A 21,632-nucleotide genomic window follows, 5' to 3' on the forward strand; every position below is an offset into this window, starting at 1 on the left:
TGGTCGATGGCCATGACTTGCATCATTTCTTTGGATCACAGACCCCTTAGGGAAGACGATGTTCCTCATATTTCATATTTTACATTTTGTATCTAGGCAATTTTGGTACTCTATTTCATTTCATTTTGTATCTAGGATTTTTGTAGCCATTTTTGGCATCTTAGCGGTATTACGATGAGGCCACCTAGTTGGCGCATCGTTGATGATGTATTTTCCTTTCGGATGATTTTGTGTCCCATAGGCCATGTATGGCCTTCCGTGGACCTTTAATAAAATTTCTTTCTTTCTTTCTTTCTTTCTCTCTCTCTCTCTTTGTGCAATTTACATGGGTCGTCATCGAGGAGATGAGATCGAGATCCCGTAAAGTCTACACCTGCTTTGTGAATTTGGGAAGGCCTTTGACACAGTTCCACAAGCACGTATGATTAGTAGACTCAAGGAGATGGAGATCCTAGGAGACATGATCTAGGGAGGGATGAGTTTATATGAGTCAGTCAAAGGGAGAGTACGTGCCCTTGGAGGCCTGCCAGATTGGATTGAGAGAACGATCAGAGAGAAGCTAGGATGCCCGCTTACATCAGGACTCTTTGGGCTCTATAGCGATGAGATCATGACTTTTATTCACGGCCTAGGGATCCTTGCTTGTTGATTTGATGCTACAATTATGGTTGTACATGGGGGACATAGTTCTCATCTCCTCTTCAGCAACGGCAGGCACCTAGAGCCGTAGAGCTGTTTTGCAAGGACAAAGACCCGACAGTTAATCTTGGCACGATCGAGTTTATGATCTTTAATATCTTACGGGCAGTGCTTCATGGACATGGGTTCACTTACTGAGGAGAGCCGTTTGAGATCATGCAATCATTCACGTATCCAACACATGATCAACGTGTATCTGAATACATGTGGGAGCTGGTGGACGCCGTCCTATTGCTAGTATGGTGGTCGATATGCCAAATGCCAAATGGGAGTGGTCCGTGCCAAGTGGGGGGGGGGGGGAGGGGTGTGAGGTCATGTACATGCGTCACATAGGTTGGGGAGCCCATCAAGTAGTCCACTGTGCTCGTTTCCCCTCCATGTGGGAAGCAAGTGAGCCCTCCGGATGATGGCCATCTGAGCAGGCTGTTATATGATCAAGTCATGCACTACTCCCATCTCTACTAGGTGTCGGCCATACTGTGTATCCTTATCCCGAGCTCTGCTGGATCAATCTGAATGAGCTGATTAGACTCATGGTAAGTGAGCAGAACAGAAGGGGCCTCAAGGCTATACTGAAGGGAGGGAAACCTGTTTATATGGAGTCCTAGACTCTCAAACTATCTGCATCAAATACATTTAAAAAATGCTTCAAGTAATTGATGGGCAGTAATATTTCTGAAGGTTGCTAAAAGTAGTGCAGGAAGACCCATCTACAGGGTATCTTTTGGTTTGCAGGGCAGGAAAGGGCCTGAAAGTGTCCAGGGAGATCAATAAATGGAAGCATCAAGAATAGTGGACATCGAATTAGCGACAACTTTTGGATTGCCAAATGTCGTCTACCCTGCAAAACTTCACCATTGAGCAACTTCTTTGTATATATATGTACATTCATATAACTGTCAAGACACCATTTTTTCTATCTGTGACTAACTTGATTTTGCTCCTCACTGGATGATGGTGGTGCAGGGACCCGCTGCTCTTAAGAAGTCCTTGTCTTATGAGCCTCATCTACAGATCCAGAATGCCTGGTGCTGCTCTTGAGAATGGATGCTAAATTTTGTTCTTGAAGGTCCAACCTGCAATTGTGCAACTTGAAATTGTCTGCATAAATTTCAAACTTCAGAGTCGATGGCTTTCCCTCGTTCTTAGTGTTTCAAGCTTATAAAAAGATTCTAGCCCTTCTTTATAAAAAGATTCTAGCTCAGAAGGGTTAATTCCATGAGAGAAATAGATCAAAAGGTTCTGGGAGTTGGGTTGTACATTCAAGTCACCCTTTCAATCTTACATTTCTCAAGAATGAAGCCTGATAATTTAATGCCCTTTTCTGAGCACTGCGTTGGGGTTTGCCTGCTGGCATTGGACGTCTGGAGGAGATCGTTGAGGATAGTCTTTGCTGGGATTCGGGATGAGATGGTGGAGACCTGGGGCGGTGGCCTGGGTTATAGAGAGAGGATATGCTTGTGGATATGAGGACATATAGTGGAGTTTGTGCTTCAGGTTGATAGGACAGGAGTTGGCCTTTATCCATTCTCTGGATTTCACAGAGATGGTGTGGACACCTAGACACTGCCTTAGTTTTTTTGTGGGACTTCTGCAAACTATTAAAAAATATTTGGTTTCAAAGATAGCAGATCCCAGCAGGTGCTCTATCAATCATAGCTGCCGTGTATAGTACGTGGGTAGATTGACCATGGTTGACCGAGGTATATTGTGGAGTTCCTCCGTTATAAATTGACAATAGAAATGGCATCCTCCCTCAGCTTCTCGGCTTTCTCCTTTACTGCCAGGTTGAACTTGTGGTAGGCCCAGTCATAGATTGAAATTTTGGGTCGCTTGTAACCCAATTGGTCCCACTGGTGCAAGGGCCATGAAGAATCCAAAAATGGGGAGCCAGAGCTTGTCGATAGCGAGCATCATTTTGTGGTACATATGGACGGCTAGGTGCAGGCAGGCCATAGAGCAGTAGACCACATCAGCCTCCAAGACAATGGCCAGTGTTTGACTAGATATTATTCATACTCTCAGAGGTAGATGGTATAGACTCCAGGGAATTCGGATCATGCTAGGTGCAGATTTTATCAGCGTCTGGGAGCCAGGCCCCTTCCTTAATTTCACGGATGGAGGTATCCGGAGTGGCTATTTGTTCAGCCCTTTGTACGAGGTAATCCCTCATATAGCGAGACGAGCCAGGGGATATTTATCTTGTACCCTTCATTTGGGAGTTATATTTTTCTTGGTGTCCAGTCTCTAAGGACTTTATCAATAGAAGTTGGGTTTCTGTGGGAGCCATTTCTGGGGTTGTTCTCAGCAGTTTAAGAATATTTGTCTAATGAGTCCATTCAAAGTTTAGGGGGATACGGACATCTCTTGGACTTGAAGAAGTGTTAAATTGCATAGACTCCAGACACTCTAGTTCAATGGCCTTTTCTGAGGTTGCTCTCAGCATTTACAAATATGTCTAATGAGTCCATTAAGATTTAGTGGGATAGGGACACTTCTTTGCCCTTGAAAGTAGTGCTAAATCTCACAGACTCTAGACAGTCTAGTTCACGAATATATTAGCTATGATGTGACTTTTTCATCTTTTGTTGGTTGATTTAGCTGCATGTTTCAAGTAGTGAGGGTATCTTGTGCTATATTGCAAAGCTGTTACTGTCAATCATTTATCGACCTTGATCATCAGGCTGTAATATGATGGCTTAACATTTAGAAAAATCGTTTACTGTGTGTTGTCTGATTGCAGTATGTTAGGGAGGAACTGAATGTGTTACTGTCAATCATTTATCAACCTTGATCATCAGGCTGTAATATGATGGCTTAGCATTTAGAAAAATCATTTACTGTGTGTTGTCTGATTGCAGTATGTTAGGGAGGAACTGAATGTGCGGACACTTGTTAGTTGTAATGATCCTTTGAAATATGCAGCTCTGCGAGCAGAACCTGACTATAGGTATAACTACCATGTGCTCACATTTCTTTTTGGGAATTTATGTCAAGGACTTCTTGTTGCATATCTAGGCATTTGCTGTGTCAAATTCAGAATGCAAATTGAGCAGCATGCAAACTTGTTGTCAAAATGGAGCTGATCTTGCTTTCGCTACAGCTTGTTGGGGAAACGATTGGGAAAGGCCATGGGAGAAGTAGCGAAAGCTGTGAAGGGCATGGGTCAAAATGATATTCTAAGTTTTGAAAAGTCTGGAAATATACAACTTTCTGGGCATCAACTTTCTGTTGGAGATATTAAGGTGAAATATATTTCTAATTCATATGAATTTTTCTGTGCTTCGTACATCTTGATGAGAAATGCGAAAAAGTTGGAGCTTGGCTGTTTTTTGTAGGTGTAATTTTGTGAATGAGCACAATAGTTCAGATCGAGTGAATTGATGTTGTCTAAGAAGTTAATATTCTCATTTATATCATAACACTATTCATTCTGTTGTCTTTGTGAGTGGACATCATTGGGGGTGTATTTGTGAGTGGACATCATTGGGGGCGTATTTGTTTTAAAGATGTAAACCCATGCAGATGCCATTAGACAAGTGCCTCACCACCTATACTATGCATCCGAGGCTTACAGTGGTATCTGTTCTTATAGATGTAAGACTAATCAATATTGTTTTATGAATATTTAATGCACTGCCTTTGCTAACCTTTTTGGCCCAATTGCAAAAAGTCTTATTTCTTTTGTTGGAGATGTTATGCTCAAGTTGAGGTAACATGACCTCGGAAGGGTCAGTGAACATTTTCCTATAAAGGATCAATGTTTGTATGGTATTAATTGGGCATCATGTTAAGGGTCAAAAGGATTAATGTTAAGGTCCTTGATGTGATGACAAGGCATTGACTAGATGGATCTAAGGCTATGGGTCTTAAATGCATTAAATGTGTAATAAGCCTAGGGGCAAGTGAATAATGGTATCCCAAGAGAGAGGTAGAAAAGATGCATTTAAGACGTACCCTAGAATGAAGACATGTGGCATACTAGATCCATCTAGGGAATTGGGGCTTGGTGGATTTTGCAAGTAGGAGCTTTCACGCGTACGATTGGATTCTGAGTGTTTTGCACCGGAGAAGGCATGGCATCCAGGGGCATTTTATGCAACACCAAGGAACACTGCAGAGCCATATGCCCAAACATTTTGTACTCAAAGCATGCTCCCGCAAAAAGACAACCACATTATTAACTGTGACAGAGTAAGATTTTGGCGTGGGGGACATACCACTTTGCCTAATGATGCTGCAGTTTCTGGTAAAAGTTAAGCCAAGCATTGTGGAAAATGACGAGGACACTCCAGACTGGGAGATTGACATAGGATCCACTTGGATTCAGAGGGGTGTTTCCATCAGGTACCTAGGATGCCAGGTTGGGGAAGAACGCTTTGGTTATGTGTTCCCAATCCCAAAAATAAGCAATTGGAAATCGGTTATACCACCTTTGACCCGTTTTAACCGCATCTCTCCAAGTTCTGGAATTGGAATATCCGTATCCTAGAGAATGCAAAACCTGCAAGGATTGCCATTCAAGCGTGGGGGACATACCACTTTGCCTAATGATGCTGCAATTTTTTGCCAGGTTGGGGTGGGCATCTCTCCAGCACAACAGTTTGCTCCCTTGTTGGAGAGCATCAGGAGGAAACTCATTTTTTGGAGTTCTACTTGACTTGACCTTGCATCCAGAGTAGTGGTTGTGAACCGGGTATTATTGTCTACTGCCTTGTTCGTTTGCTCATGTTGGTGCAGATCTAGAGGTTATATCTGTCAGCTCATGAGACCTATTAGGAACTTCCTATGGAGTGGGTTAGATGGCACCTCAGATTTTGTAGCCAGGGTGGCTTGGGAGACCCTCATTCTCCCCACAGGGGAAGGAGATCTCAATATTATTGATCCGAACTTGCAGTGTATGGTCTTGCTCTGCAAGTTTGTAATGAGAGGATTGATGCTTAGACAGGAGCCTTGGAAAGATTTTTTCTTACACAACATTCAGTCTTGTACACCTTCTCATGGGGGAGATTCGATGGACAGCTCGAGATGGATTTTTACATCAGCCCATCTTAGATCTCCCTCTTCCTCTCTCATGGCTTCCATTCTGAAAGCTTGGGGTAGCTTCAGAGACACTCTTTGGAGAGTTACACCCTCCTCTCGCGAAGAAATAGACAGGTAGTCAGTCATGTGGAATGAATCTATATTGGATGAGCATGGGAGATCACTAGGAGTGTCACATTATATGCAGTGGTATGATGGGAGAGGGGACCTGCTTCCACAGTAGGTGCCTGGAAGGCTTTTTGGAAGCTTCTAGAGGATCACAAACTCTTATTAGTTGGCCACCTCAGAGGGAGTGCAGTTAGGATGTAGCAGATAGAGGCAACCATACCAACAGAATGGATAGATATGGATGACATGCCGATCATAGAGTCCACTTGGTTGTGAGCTATCACGGGGACGGGTATTCGTTTACAGGTTATTGCCTTGCAGGATGCACATGAGGAGACCCTTGTCTTTCATGTTCAGTCGGGAGGCAGACTTCTCAGATCTTCATATGATATTCTTTTGGAGGTTGCCTTCGAACCTGTTAGGATTGCAAGTTACATGGAGTGGGGCACGGACTCACACTGGTATCTTGATCCTGACCCTGTTCTCCTGGCACTTGGGTCTTGGAGACTCTGGTTATATGGTGGCTCCCCCATTAGGTTCTTGCAGTGGGACCCAAGGGAGTAGGAATGGATTGATGAAGGGCACCGAGAGAAGTTCATTCCCTTCTTTCTTTACACAGTCAGAAACGCCTGGAGATTTCAGCTTAGCAGTAGAGGTTGGAGTCCCTCCAAAGCTCCTCATTGGGATAGTTTTCCGATTTCTGCAGAGGTGTAAAAAAACTCTTGGAGGAGGCTCTCGAAATCCCTCAGAAATAGAAAGATCACTCTCTTCTTTTGTCTTTCTACTCATGGAGGGATTGCAGTGACCCTGTGGAGATCCAGGTTCGGGGCTGAACCTACTTGTCCTCGATGCCACGTAGCAGTTGAGTCAGTTCAACATTGCCTCTGTGAGTGCAGACAGGCGACAACGCTCTGGAAGGGTGTTGCGAAGATTTTTAGCATATTTGTTAGAGCACCCTTCTTCATGACTTGGGGATCAGTGGCATGGTTATCTTTTACTGGCTCGCAGGTGTTTTTCGAGGGACATGACTTAGACTCAGGCTTCATTATATGATGACACTCTGTGGAGTCAAGTTCTCTCCAGGATATTCCCTTCGCTCCTTTAGAGGGGCTCATGCCTCGGTAGACACATCATGGGAGATTTTGGCTAGCATTGCAGCTTGGCATATTTGTAGGGCAAGATGTACGGAGGCGATGGAGGATACACAGGTTCACCCTTCCTAGTCAAATTGCAGAGGACGGCATGACAAGCCCACCTAAGAAAGTGTCCAGCCTCGAAGACGATCTTGTAGATGTAATGGAGGAACTGGCTGAAAAGGCTGGAGCATCAAAGTAATCTTATGTCAAAGTGGACGATAATTTGTGCGCGCGTGCACACACACACGCTTTTTAAAAAAAAAGTGAAATCTTATATTTATGTGTGGGAAACCTAAAAAGAGGTAAAAACCCACCAATAAGTACAAGGAAAAAATTTACAAGTAAAGCCTCAGAGCAAAAGTCATGAGACAGCCAAGTAAAAAGTTACATATGAAGCTGGAGGAGGATCAAACATAGCATCCTCCAGCCTCAAATTATTGCTCTGTAAAAATTGATGCAGTGATGAAACCACACCTTCAATAAAAACAAGCTATTTTTTGCCCTTGTGATTCTTCTTGATATAGGCTGGTACCCGAATTTTCTGGATTACAGGGTCAAAAACCTGTTGTAACATGGGATGAAAAGATCCCAGTAAAAAAGGTACTTCTGCATATCGAACAGAAGAAGACTCTGGCACATGCATCAAAGGCAAAGGGGCTAAATCAACAGTTGTATCCTCCGATGAAAGAGCTGCATCTGATAAAGCAGGACTCAGCATTTGAGCTTCACTCTGAGGATCAACCTAAGAAAGAGCAGGGGCATCATCCTATATAATCTCCTTTGCAAGGGGCACATCCATATCCTGAGGGGAAGGATGTTGAAGCTGCTCAATAGGAGTCGGATCCTGAACTTCTTCAGCAAGAGAAAGAGAGGCGCATGATTTTTCTACCTTCCTCCAGTAATGCTTCGGAGCAGTAAAGGAAGGCTTGTCCAGCAAAGCCTTAGCAGAAACCGGAGGAGAAGGTAGAGTAAACTTGGCGGCTGAAGGAGCAACAGGAGGAGTGGTCATGGAAGTAGAAGGGAAGGCACGTGCAAAATGACCAACTTGACGACACCTATAACAGGTTGTAGGAAAAGAAGCAGCATCGCAGGGTGGCACATTTGGAAGCAGAATGTAGCCTGATGCGCATCGGATCAGCAAAGCCCAAATCAAGATCCAGAGTAGATGGCACAGGTTGCATCATATCCCATAAGATACAGAGTCGAACATCACGGGTAGCTTGCAAAAACTCCGGTCTCGGAACATGGAGAGGCCTCCCCATAAGCGCTGCGAGAGTTGGTAGATGCTGAAGAAGAGGCACAGGTAGCGGTTTGAGGGTAATCCAAACCGGACAATGGGTTAGAAGAGACGCAGACGGATCAAATAGGGGATCCCAGGGCATGACATAAGCAAAAAAACCCGCTCCAGGAACACCAGCACGACTGACAAGGCGCTCTACCACATCAGTCGAGGAGCAGTGGGCATAGTAAAATCCTTTGCCTATAAAGACAAAGGAAGAGATACAATCCGGACCCACTGCAACATCAGCCCAATGACGAAGATGAGCTGAAGATGAAACCCTGCCCATAAAATAGAGGCAGACTCCCAATTACTGAGCTTGACGAAGACCGGAGACCAAAAGGGTAGAATCCAAGGAGCGAATAAGTGGGGAACCCGATAAAGGAGCTTTTGTGACAGAGGTAGAGCACTATTGGCGAAGAAGATCCAGCTGGAGAGAAGAAGAAGGACCATCAGAAACATGCAGCTTTTACGATTTGACTGAAGGCGAGGCAAACACACCACCATGCTTCCGCCGAAGAAAAACACGAGTAGTAGGAGTAGAGGCAGAAAGAGGAGGGGCTGAGGCAGAAAAAACAAAGGAAACAGGTGTTGAAGCAGCAGGAAGGGAGGAGGAAGATGACACCGAGGGCTGGAACACCGGAACAGAAGGTAGAAGAGGCGCAGGGATAGATGGAGACCGTACAGGCTGTACGGACGGCCGTACTGTTTGTATAGATGGCCGTACGATAGGGTTTGCAGAAAGAAAAGGCAGAGAGGAAAGCTGCTGTAGGACTCAGTCCCGAGGGCTGTATGGAGGGTGCAGGAGAGGCAGTGACCTGTACGGACTGTGTGAGAAGACCATATGAAGGGCACGACTGAACAAAACAGGGTTGGGACTGTACAAACGTGCGCTTGGGACTGTACAAACGTGCGCGAGAAGGGAGTAGGAAGCTCTACAGATGGTACGGATGGGGCTAGTAGGTGAATAGAGGATGACGAAATAGAAACAGAGGGGGACGGAGGGTTGACCAGGGCTGCGGGGGCTTGAGAGCTCTCCATCTCCAGTGGGAAAAGATGCAAAATGCAGCGACTGAACAAAACAGGGTTGGGACTGTACAAACGGGCGCGAGAAGGGAGTAGGAAGTTGTACGGATGGTACGGATGGGGCTAGCAGGTGAATAGAGGATGACGGAATAGAAACAGAGAGGGACGGAGGGTCGACCAGGGCTGCGGGGGCTCGAGAGCTCTCCATCTCCAGTGGGAAAAGATGCAAAATTAAGCCTGATGCGCATCGGATGGGCAAATCCCAAATCAAGATCCAGAGTAGATGGCACGGGCTGCGTCAGAATAGAAACAGAGAGGGACGGAGTGTCGATCAGGGCTGCGGGGGCTCGAGAGCTCTCCATCTCCAGTGGGAAAATATGTAAAATGCAGCCTGATGCGCATCGGATGGGCAAATCCCAAATCAAGATTCAGAGTAGATGGCACGGGCTGCGTCCTATCCCACAAAACGCAAAGGCGAACATCACAGGAAGCTTGCAAGAACTCCTATCGCGGAACATGAAGAGGCCTTCCTAAAAGCGCTGCAAGAGTAGGAAGATGCTGAAGAAGAGGCACAGGTAGTGCTTTGAGAGTAATCCAAACCGGACAGTGAGTCAGGAGGGTAGCAGAAGGATCGAAAAGTGGATCCCTGGGCATCACATAAGCGAAGAAACCAGCCCCAGGAACACCAGCATGACTGACTAGCCGCTCCACCACGTCAGTCGAAGAAATGTGGGCATAATAAAATCCTTTGCCCAGAAAGACAAAGGAGGAAATACAATCCGGACCCATTGCGGCTTCAGCCCAACGATGAAGATGAGCGGCAGAAAGAACCCTGCCCATTAAGTAGAGACAGACTCCAAAGTGCTGAGCCTGTCTAAGACCTGAAACTAGAAGGGCAGAATCCAATGAACAAACAAAGGGGGAACCCGATGAAGGAACATCTGTGACAGAGGCTGAGCATAACTGACGCAGAACATCCAGTTGGAGGGAAGAAGAAGGGCCATCTGTGAGATCAAGCTTTGCCGATTTGAAAGAGGATGAAGAAGGAAAAGCACCGCGCTTCCGTCGAATGAAAACTCGAGCAGGAGGAACAGAGGCAGCATAAAAAACAAAAGATGTTTTGGGAGCCTGTACAGACGATCGTACAGAGTGTACGGATGGTTGTACAGATTGTATGGGCTTGTACGGACGGGGAAACCTGTATGGATTTTGCAGGTACGGATGGAGTAGGTGGATTAGGTACGGATGAAGCAGGTACGGGCGTCCGCACCACGTGTACCTGTATGGAGGGTTGTACGAAGGGCCGAATCGAAGGCTGTACAGAGAACTGCAGGGGGCTGTACGGGCAAAACCAGGGAGGGAACAGAGGGGGAGGGACGGTCGACCAGGGCTGCGGGGGCTGCAGAGCTCTCCATCGCCTCTACTACGTCACTCGCCAATGACACACACAAACACACACACAAAACTCACTCGCGCACACTTTTTTTTTTGGGTGAAAATTTAGATGCTTTATATTACAAAGTAGCTTTCCTCGAATAGGGAGCTCAAGTGTGCATCAACATAAGATCTCACTATGTGACAGGTGTACATTGTAGTGTATTTAATGAGTTTGTAGACAATCAACGAAACATTAAATGAAAAACAAGTCAAACCCCTGTTTGCGTGGGTGAATCCCAAAAAGCCAGAAGTACTTCCCAAAGGTAGAATTCGGAAATCTAGTTCTCCAATGCTGCCTAAGGAGATCCAAAAAATCATGGGTGTGTGGACAATGCCAAAGAAGATGAGGCATAGATTCCCATGGAGCCAAACATTTGCGACAAACAGCCAGAGCGATATGTCTGCGTGCCAAGAGTTGCTCAGCCGGAAGAACCCCCAGCAAGAAAAACACCTCTCACAAATTTTTTTTTGTGTGAAATTTTTGATGCTTTATATTATAGAGTAACTATGCCAAAATGGGATGTGCCAAAATACGTCAAGAGAAGATCTCAGTATATGACAAGTATACATCAGAGTCTATGTAATGAGTTTGCAAACAATCATAGAGAGATTGCTGCAAAGAGTGCTTGAAAAAAGAGAAAGTTGTGAAAGTAGGATCACCAAAGACTCTATGATTTTTGTCTTTCCATAGAGTCCAGAGTGCCCAGTAACGAACCCAAGTGAAAAATAAATAAACTCCTGTCTAGGTGGGTGAATCCCAAAAAGCCAGAAAAACTTCCCAAAAGTAGCATTTGGAAATCTGGTTCTCAAATGCTGCCCAAGGAAGCCCAAGAAAACATGAGTGTGAGAGGAATGCCAAAGAAGATGAGGCAGTGATTCCCGCGGAGCCAAACATCTGCGGCACACATCCGGAACAATATTTCTACGTGCCAAAAGCTGCTGAGACGGAAGAACCCCTACCAAAACTCTCCACAAGCAAACCTATTGTGGAAGGGGAATTGTAGAATTCCAAATCACTCGTAGTCTCTTTTGTCATTGTTTTGCATAACGATTCATTTGCCAAAGATGGTTTGCCCTGTGTGAAACCTTGGGTAAGGCCAAAATAATTTTATATAAAGAAGATACAGTAATGTGGGAACGGCATGTCAACCCTAGTGAATGAAGAGTCCAATCCTGAAGCTGGTCCTCAATCTCTAGCGATGGTAATGGGTGAAAAAGCTGAAGCATATGAGTAATAGTGTGCCATATATGAGCAAGCTTTTTCTTCAGCTTTGCAAGTATCCAGCCAGACTGTTGGCGACGATTAATCATTCAACCTAAAGGGTAACCAAGATGGCGAACCAAGTGACTGGGTTGGACAATTTCGTACGGTCATAAAAGAGAATGCCAATCTTTGGAATGCATAGGAAACAACTTAGATTTCTGAAAATTGACATGAAGACCAGTGGCGAGACCACATAAAGATAAGGCATGCATCAGGGAGGATAGATCCCACTATGTATTCCGAGGAAGAAAAAATTAATCACCAGCATAGGCTTGAGCAATCATAGTGCTGCTTCTGGGAATCTCTAATTCATGTAGCATGTTTGTCGCCACTAGATGATCCATGTACGGAAGCATGGGATGCGTGGCAATGGGATATAGAAGTGCACTAAGTGGACAGTCTGACAAACTGAAGAACGAAGAGTCCATGTTTCAGAAATATCCCCAAACAATATGGATTAAAACAAGAAAACTTTCTTGTTTCTGGAGTACATCAGAAATATCCCCAAACAATATGGATTAAAACAAGAAAACTTTCTTGTTTCTGGAGTACATGCATTATATTGGATCATGACAATTGTGAGAATATTGCAACTGTGAAGACATGGGAGCGAGTCAAAGATTGGCAATTATTTTTCTGCTGAGCAACAATGTCCCTCAAATAATTTTTGCCATAGTCCTGAATAACTGATTGCTCTGTAGCATAAAAGCTTCCCAGGAATAATCCAGATCAATGAGACTCTGATGCAAAAGAGCCTTATAGGCATCATAAACCATTGCCTTGTATGCATCATGCTCCAAATAACTGTTGTGTACAATAAGCCGCCTTCTTTGTGACAGCCTATCATCTAGCATCTCATGTAAAGAAATCCTCAACCATAAAGTGGCATGGTCATAATACATAAAAGCATAATCCACCCACATTTTGGTAGTGAGATTATCATAATGTTGTGGGTTGACCTAATACTCAAATTCAAATATCTCTCCCTGAACAAGACACTGCATAACAATCCATCTTCGTTGAGTATCATTAAAGGCAACAATTCGTTGCAGATCATGCTTCAAAAAGACCACACCTGAAAAAGAGTGTTCTCCTGCATAAATATGCTGAGTGTGCTCTTGTAGAGCCACTATATCAGGCTGCAAATTATTGAGATACCGCCATACTAGCTTCCATTTCCTAGCATCACACAAACCCTGTACATTAAGTGTCAAATATTTGATTTGTAGCAGAATATTTGATTTGTAAAAAACGAGTGATCAAGGAGGGTTGACGACAGCAGCAAAGTCTTCACGCAGTTTGAGAAGGGGTCGTACAGCAAGTACGGGCTTGTACGGCACAAATCCGTATAGGTATGGACAAAATCGTACAGGTACGAAAAAAACCTTACAGAGGACACACGACTATACAAAAACTTGCCAAGAGGGTACGGAACCCTAGATGGACCTCCAAGAAAGGGTAGGAACCCTAATCAGGCCTGTTGAAGCTTGAAAACGCCATAACCCTCTCTCTCTCTCTTACTCACATGACACACACGAAGAAAACACACACTTTTTTTTTTAGTGAAATCTTATATTTTTGTGTGGGAAACCTCGAAAGAGGTAAAAACCCACCAATAAGTACAAGACAAAATTTAAGTAAAGCCTCAGAGCAAAAGTCATGAGGCAGCCAAGTAAAAAGTTACATATCAAGCTGGAGGAGGATCAAACACAGCATCCTCCAGCTTCAAATTATTGCTTTGTAAAAATTGATGCAGTGATGAAACCACACCATCAATAGAAACTAGGTGTTTTTTGCCCTTGTGATTCTTCTTGATATAGGCTGGTACCCAACATTTCTGAATCACAGGGTCAAAAACCTGTTGTAACATGGGATGAAAAGATTCCAATAAAAAAGGCACTTCTATATCTTGAACTGAAGGAGACTCTAGCATAGGCATCAGAGGCAAAGGAGCTAGATCAACATCTGTATCCTCTGATGAAAGAGCTGCATCTGATAAAGCAGGACTCAGCATTTCAGCTTCACTTCGAGGATCAACCTGACAAAGAGCATGTGCAGCATCCTGTATGATCCCCTCTGCAAGGGGCACATCCATAGCTAGAGGAGGAGGAGGTTGATGATGCTCAACGGGAGCCAGATTCTGAACTTCTTTAGTAAGAGGAAGATTAACCTGTGATGTTTCTACCTTCCTCCAGTAATGGTTCGGAGCAGTAAAAGAAGGCTTATCTAGTAAAGCCTTAGCAGAAACCGGAGGAGAAGGAAGAGTAAACTTTACAGTTGAAGAAGGAACGGGAGGAGTGGTCATGGAAGCCGAAGGGCAAGCACGTGCAAAATGACGAACTTACCTGCACCGATAACATGTTGTAGGAAAAGAGACAAATTGCAGCCTGATGTGCATCGGATGAGCAAATCTCAAATCAAGATCCAAAGTAGAGGGCACGGGCTGCATCATGTCCCATAAAATACAAAGGCGAACATCTCGGGTAGCCTGCAAAAACTCTTGTCTCGGAATATGTAGAGGCCTCCCCAAAAAAGCTGCAAGAGTAGGAAGATGCTGAAGAAGATGCAGAACAACGCTTTGAGGGTAATCCAGACCGGACAGTGACTCAGAAGAGAGGCAGGCGGATCAAAAAGCAGATGCCAGGGCATCACATAAGCAAAGAAACCAGCCCCATGAATACCAGCACAACTGACAAGTCGCTCCACCACATCAGTCAAAGAGCAGTGAGCATAATAAAAACCTTTGCCCAGAAAGAGAAAGGAAGAAAGGCAATCCTATCCCACTACAACTTCAGCCCAACGACGAAGTTGAGCTGCAGATAAAACCCTGCCCATAAAGTAGAGACAGACCCCAAACTGCTGAGCCTGTCGAAGACCGGAAAGCAGAAGGGCAGAATCCAAAGAACAAACAAGCGATGAACCCGATGAAGGAACCTCTGTAACGGAAGCAAACACATCTGGCGAAGAAGGTTCAGCTGGAGGGAAGACGAAGGACCATCTGCAATATCCAGGTTTGTTGATTTAATCAACGTGGAGGGAGGCAAAGCACCACGCTTCCTCCGAAAGAAGACACGTGTAGGAGGAGCAGAGGTAGAAGGGGGGGTTGAAGCAGGGAAAAGGAAAGAGCCATTTGTCGGAGCAGCAGGAAGAGGGGAGGAAGAGACATCAGGAAGAGATTGTATTGAACCTGGCTGTACGGACATGGGAGTAGGTACGGACGAAGAAAACTGTACGAAGTGGGGAGGTTGTATGGACGACCGTACAGGCTGCACGGAAGAACAGAGGGGAGCGCCGAGGGGACGGGCAAAGAAGGTACGGCTGGGGGTGGCCTATGCATAGGCTGCTGCACAAAAGGTACGGGCAGCAGCGGGCCATGTACAGGGGGGGCTGACTGAGAATGTACGGAAGAAGGCGGAGGAGCAGCAGCAGGCTGCGAGCAAGGTACAGGGATGGATAAGGGAGAGGCTGGGCTTGCCATCCCAATCTCTCTCTTTTTTTTTTTTTTCACAAAAAGAAGGGCTAATTATATTACTTCGAGACAAGGAATACAAGAGACTCAACAGCAATGCTGGAGCACAGGGATAACTCCCACCTGCGAAACTACAAGCCACACAGGGCTAAGCATAAAACTGTTACAAAATGCTGTCAAAACAAAAGCCCTAGTCTGGGTCTTCTGAAAACCAGTAAACCGCAAAACCAAAAAAGCTACGGATCCCTGATGAAGTGAATCCTGGAAGTACTAGAAAGTCTTCGAGACAGTGAACCATCAACTGATATGACTCCTCTGAGTCACCATCGAGCAATCGAGGCCGACCAATAATCCCTGATGAAGTGAATCCTGGAGATACTCGTAATCCAAGCATGTATGGATCCCTCCTCCGCTGAGCTCCCGTCCATCGTGCCCGCCCGAGGGTGCCAATAGGAAGAGACCTGCCAGCATGAGCAACCACCACCTGACGGGGGGCGAGTCCGCACTCCAGTAGCCCGCTCCACGCACCTGCAGGCCTTAACCCACATGGGGAGCCTCCTGGTACGACAAGAAGAAGTAGAGCCAAAGGAGAAGGGATCCCTGAGGAAAGAGTCAAGGGCCGCCGCCCTGTGGAAAAAGAATCTTCGAGAAAAACTCTGAGTCTTGAGAAGCTTGGAGACCCAAGCAAGGAGGCCACCAGCCGACGCGACCCCTCTGGGTTGTCCAAGGGCCAGGTCTTTCCAGCTCCAGTGCACCACTCGCGACTAGGAGATGCTGATGGGACGAGGGCAGCACAACCACCACCACGGAGAGGCACGAACTGGACGGCTGGGGGATGGCCATGGCCGATGTCGCCAGGGCAAAGCTGCGAGGAGAACTCTAACTCCGGAAGAGCAGGAGAGTGCAGGGCAAACCTCCTCCCGCCAAAGAAATGCCACCGGGAAGGGAGAGACGCTTCCTGAAAGATGAACCTACTGCTGCTGTGAAGGTGCAAATGTGGAGGACCGCCAGGGCAAGGGAGACGGTTGAAGCCGAAGATACTCCCCTCCGAAGAAGTGCAAGGCCCCATGCCACAAGTGGCTCGACACCTCCAAATTCCCGAACACCCCCAACCCAGACGCTTTCTACTCCACGGAGAGGGAGAAGGGTGCAAAAGACCAGCCTGGAAGACCACACTGCCACGGGAAGGAAGCCACCAACAAGCAGGCCAAGGCTGGGGATGCGCCATCCAGGAGAGGCTCAAGGCTGAACCGGAGCAGGGGGGGCAGCCAGTCAGCAGGCGGGAGCACTCAGCCAGCGGAGGGGGCTTGCAGCAAGGCGAGCAAGGCGGCGACCAAGGTGCGAGGGGAGGGCGCGGGGAAGAGAAGGGTGGGAGTGGCAGGGCGGAGCCTAGGCAGCGCGAGGGGCGGGGGCAGCAGCGGGCGGGGTGAAGGTCGCGTCTTCCCAATCTCTCTCTCCATTTGTATATTCTCTCTCTCTCTCTCTCTCACACACACACACAAGGAAAACACACACTTTTTTTTTGGGTAATATCCAGTGCATATATTTATATGATCATAAATTTACATGATGGGAGGTCTCCGAAATGGAGAGTATCCCAAAGATCAGAAACATAAAAAGAAAAGCTCTATGCAAGAAGCATCCATATCACCCTCATGGCAGGCATCATATAAGGATTGTCGCAAGGAGGCTCGGAAAGATTCATATGACTTGTGAATATGCCGACCCAAGAATGCCAAATTATGCTCACTCCAGATTGTCCAAAAACCCCAATATCGCACCCAAGAGAGAAATAGTGAGTATTGAGACAAAGACTTCATAAATCTGCCAAAGAGCCAGAAATGTTTTCCAAATCTGTGACTTGGGAAACGGATCCGAAGATAATCTGAATTTCTCCTGAGGAGGATCTTAGTACACGGGCAGTGCCAAAGCAAATGAATAACAGTCTCTGAAGAAGCTTGACATCTTAAACATGTGGATGGTGCAATGCGACGTTTAGCAATTGTGACCCCCACTGACAATGTACCTGTCATACATCTCCAAAGAAAAAGTCTTTGTTTCAATGGCATTTTACACTTCCATAACATCCTGAGATTCTTCCGCCACCATGAGAGGGGCTTCCTTATATGCCACAGAGAATTAGCATATTGCTGAATCCATGGAGTAGGCTGAAGAAGCCTATAGGCTTTGATGGAGGTTAAGGCAGGAAGAGGAACAGGATGAGTGCATGTAGCAGAGGGTTGCAATTGCCAATCCGTAAGCCTGTCTGTGTCAGCCACAGGAGGAAAAGGATGTAATAAATCAGTAATTTTCTTCCATATAGACCTATGATGCATTCCCAATGCATAGGAAGCAGTGGCCTGAGGAAAAGATAAGACATATCCTTGGTCATCTACCACATCATGTATATATCTAATTCCCAATTTCATGAGATTCACACACTTTTTTGTGAAACCAATAAAATTATATTATGTAAAGCTGTGAATGTACTTTCCAGAGGCCTGGCAAAGGGTGACACCCAATAAAATTGGTATTAATGTGACTTTTGAGGCAGTGTGAGAGTGCAACAATAAGGCCAATGGTAACAAATGCAGAACTGTAGAGGAGATATCTACCTGCATAGGAATGAGGGCAACATTGAAGGGGACTAAGATATACTTACATGATATACTTACATGATGACCTCACAATCTTGGAACAAGAGCAGTGAAGAAAGCAAATGATCCCAGAAATAGCAGCAAGACAGGAAGGGAAATGAAATGTATATGGAGACGGTGAGGTGATCATCCGAGAAAAAGGAGAAAGAGAAGAAAGGGATAAAACACAGAACATGATGGTGTTAGGCCTATGAGGAAGGGGTGTAGGGATGAGAACTTTCATCCTCTAAAGAAAGTCTCCTAGTCCCTTGGACTTCAGAAATGAAGTCATTATACAACATTTATCCTAGGGGGATTTTTTTTTTGGTGAGGATGCCTGCCCAAAAATTGCGAGCGCTTTCTCTCTCTCTCTCTCTCTCTCTCTCTCTCTCTCTCTCTCCAAAAATTAACTCATACAAGCCACTGAGGGCTGAAGCAAAGGGTCCACTAAGACCCTTGCTGAGAGCTAAAGTGCTAAACTAGGGAATCAAGTGTCAAAATACTAGAGTAGCAAAAGCAAAATAAGAGAGAAGTATCAGGTACTCAGAACTAGCACTTCTAGTACATGCTGAGGTTTCGTATATCCAGGTCACCTAGTGGCTCTATGATGAGATTTGAGGAGCTCTCGTATCTGTGTCTGTTGAGCTCTCTCTCAGTTTGCAGGAGCGCATGGTCTCCTCGTCTTTGGATCTGGTGGTTTACGTCAAGGGTGATGCCTCGTCTCTGGTGGTCACCTCTCAGGAGGTCTGAGATAGACCAAACCTCGATCGTGTGTGCTCTGGTCCCTCTCCATGTCGCACGTGTAGTGTGTGCTCCTTGTTTGGCATTATCGTGGTGGGCACTTCCACTTCTAATCCATGATGCAGTCATCTCATCAAGCTCCTCTCCCTCAGGCTCATTGGCAGCTGAGTCAGATTCATAGAAGTCTGTAACAAATGTCTGTGATCTGTTGATCGCGGTGAAAGTAGACCGAAGCCATGCCCCTCCTGAAAGAGGTAGTGATATCGTCCTCGGATCTCATAATAGACTGGGCAGACACATAGAAAATGCTCCTCCGTCTCGATCTCCTCCATCTGGCATAGTGTGCAAGTCCTCTGCTCTCTCCATATGCCTATAGCTCTCCCTGCCTCAATCCGTAGCTGATGTGATGAGACTCGCAATTGACCGATGGCGACCCTCAATGCATGTGAGACTTTGCATGTGAGACAAGACCGTGTTTTGAGATCTTCAGGAAGTGGTCAAGGTAGAACTGGATCTTGGTGGAGGACTCCTCTCCTCCCCAAGACCTAGATGTTTGTCGCTAGAGCAGGTCTAACCGTATGATACGGTTGATCTCATCTTGTGGGATCATCTCCGGTGGTGCATCCAAACTGTACTGAAAGGGGGAAGCCTGGCCATTTGAATGCCGTGACTACCAAACCATGTGGATATCTGTGCACACCGCCGTGTTAACACCGCTGTGTGCTAGTCGTCCAGAGGACTCTAATGCTAACCTCTGTAATCTCAAATCTCCTCCACTTTGTCCCCGAAATATCACTCCCCCAGTAGGGTGCTGCATACATGGCAGTCGGTCTCAGCAGCGTGTCAAAAAGCATACATACCTACAAAGGAGGCCTGATGCTCTCAACCCATGCATAAAACAAAAGGGGAAAAGACAGCATATGGGCAGCAAGGCGAAGGAGTGAAAAAGCTCTCCAATGGAGCCCATTAGCTAAGCTTTACAACATTTGGGAGAACAAAATGGATCCATGTTCGTCCCAGCTGTATCTTTTCACTTAGGAAGGGAAGGAATCTCCTTTGTCTTTGCAGCATGGGAGTTCCTGAGCTTTTACCTTATTGACACCTCATGCTACACTTTCTATCTAGCCTCCTTTCTGTCCCCTGCTCATCTGTTCTGGAGCTCTGTGAGGGTAGTTCTGGAGCTCTGTGAGGGTAGTTTATGTCATCATTTGTTCTAGAGCTTTGTAGAGGAAAGGATGCAGATTTGTTTTTTGATGGGTGGGTTGAGAATACTAGTGAAGCACTGAGTGAAGTGTGCAATTGTATCCTGGTGACCATGCGAAAATAGCTTGCAGTCAAGTGGCTTTTGCAGTAAGACTCATTGTGATGTGAATCCAGTTAGTAGTGGCCCCAGAATGCAATTGAAGTAGCTTGTCTCTTCTGTTCCCTTATAATTGGGAGTTCAGATTTTTGATAAAAAACACATTCCACTTTTTTTTGTAGTAGGGAGATAATTTGAATAACTGTATCTTAAAAGGGTTTTCTCTTGGAAGACGACATGCCCTTTGTGGAGCTTTGTGGACTGGTGGATCTATTGTTTAATGACAGTTTAATAGGTTGTTTTGAAATAAATTGAGCCTGATTTGTCTGTGAAGAACTCCATAAGGATGCACAAGAAGGTGCAGAAAGAAAAATATTAAGGCTGTCAACAAGGCAACAACTGGAGAAATAGGGGAATTTCAATGAAGACAATATGATGGGCGGGGCTGTTTTGCTATGTTAATTTCCAAATCACGGAGAGAAGCCTTTGTGCTTGTTTTTTAATATTTTGATCATGATTTTGAATATAAATGGGTTTCACAAATGGCAATATTTTATAACCCCCGCAAGGGGCTTCCATCAATGCTTGAATAACTTAGTAAAGGGAAAGATGAAAGAAACACGCTGGCATGCTGTGCAAGAATAAATTTTGGACAATGTGGAAGGCAAGAAGAAGTCAGTAGGGAACTGATATGCAACTGTAGCTTTTATTGCTGCAATGCAGGCTACAAAGCAAATAGAAGAGAGCACTACTGGGACTGATGATGTATAATGAATTTGTTGCTATTTTTGTTCCTCGTTCATTGTGGAATGTTACAAAGAATCTGAATAGTAGTAGTTGTATATCTCAGGTTGTGAGAGAGTTTAAACCTCCAAACGGAGTCGAGAAAGAGGATATTGATGCAGCTGGGGATGGTAGTTATTCCTGAAACTTTCATGCGACATGGCCATTCTTCCTTTATTTACTTATTGCATGCATGAGCCTTTCTCATTTCTGGTTGAGCAGGTTTTATTATGCAAAGATGATTAGTGTAGTGAAGGGTTTTTTGATATTGAAGGAGCCTAACTAAAATGTGATGTTCGACAAGAGTTGGTGGCATGTTTGTGCTAGAATAGCATTTATTTTTTTACTTTATTTGTTCGAAAGGCCTGAGCTTAGAATCTCTATTGTCATGGGGTAAGTTTGAGGGGTGCGGATTTTGACTCCACATCAATTGAGTGTGATATTCATCTGCCAGGTTGGGCATGAATGTGTGGTGTATGGCAGCTAGGTTGAATGTAAAAAAAAAAAAGAAGCTAGCTTGAATGTTGCTTTCATTTAAGATTAAGGAGGTCCTTGTTCTTGTCATATGTCGGAGTAGAGGAAGTGAAAGGAGGAGTTTTCAATCTCGAAGGCTACCTTCATTGCCTGTGTGTTGCAAAGAGTAGAGAACCTCAGATCTCTACGATGTTGTTGGCTCAAACTGGAATCTATGGGCTGAAGGCCTGGGAGCTG

At 45.4% G+C, this 21,632-nt stretch overlaps 1 protein-coding gene across 1 annotated transcript in view; it reads left to right on the top strand.

Annotated features, from left to right (window-relative positions):
- Window positions 1–21,632, top strand: part of LOC147906286 (tRNA synthetase class I (I, L, M and V) family protein) — a 267,819-nt gene that overhangs the window by 154,494 nt on the left and 91,693 nt on the right. Inside the window, exons 19-21 of the mRNA XM_087377738.1 lie at window positions 3,561–3,649; window positions 3,803–3,944; window positions 20,989–21,052. Coding sequence (XP_087233864.1) covers window positions 3,561–3,649; window positions 3,803–3,944; window positions 20,989–21,052 — 295 coding nt within the window. The remainder of the gene's footprint in view (window positions 1–3,560; window positions 3,650–3,802; window positions 3,945–20,988; window positions 21,053–21,632) is intronic.

This window comes from Dipteris shenzhenensis, chromosome 1 (genome assembly GCF_047967505.1).
Source record: "Dipteris shenzhenensis isolate YYH24624 ecotype China chromosome 1, Dip_SZ_1.0, whole genome shotgun sequence".
Taxonomy (NCBI): domain Eukaryota; kingdom Viridiplantae; phylum Streptophyta; class Polypodiopsida; order Gleicheniales; family Dipteridaceae; genus Dipteris; species Dipteris shenzhenensis.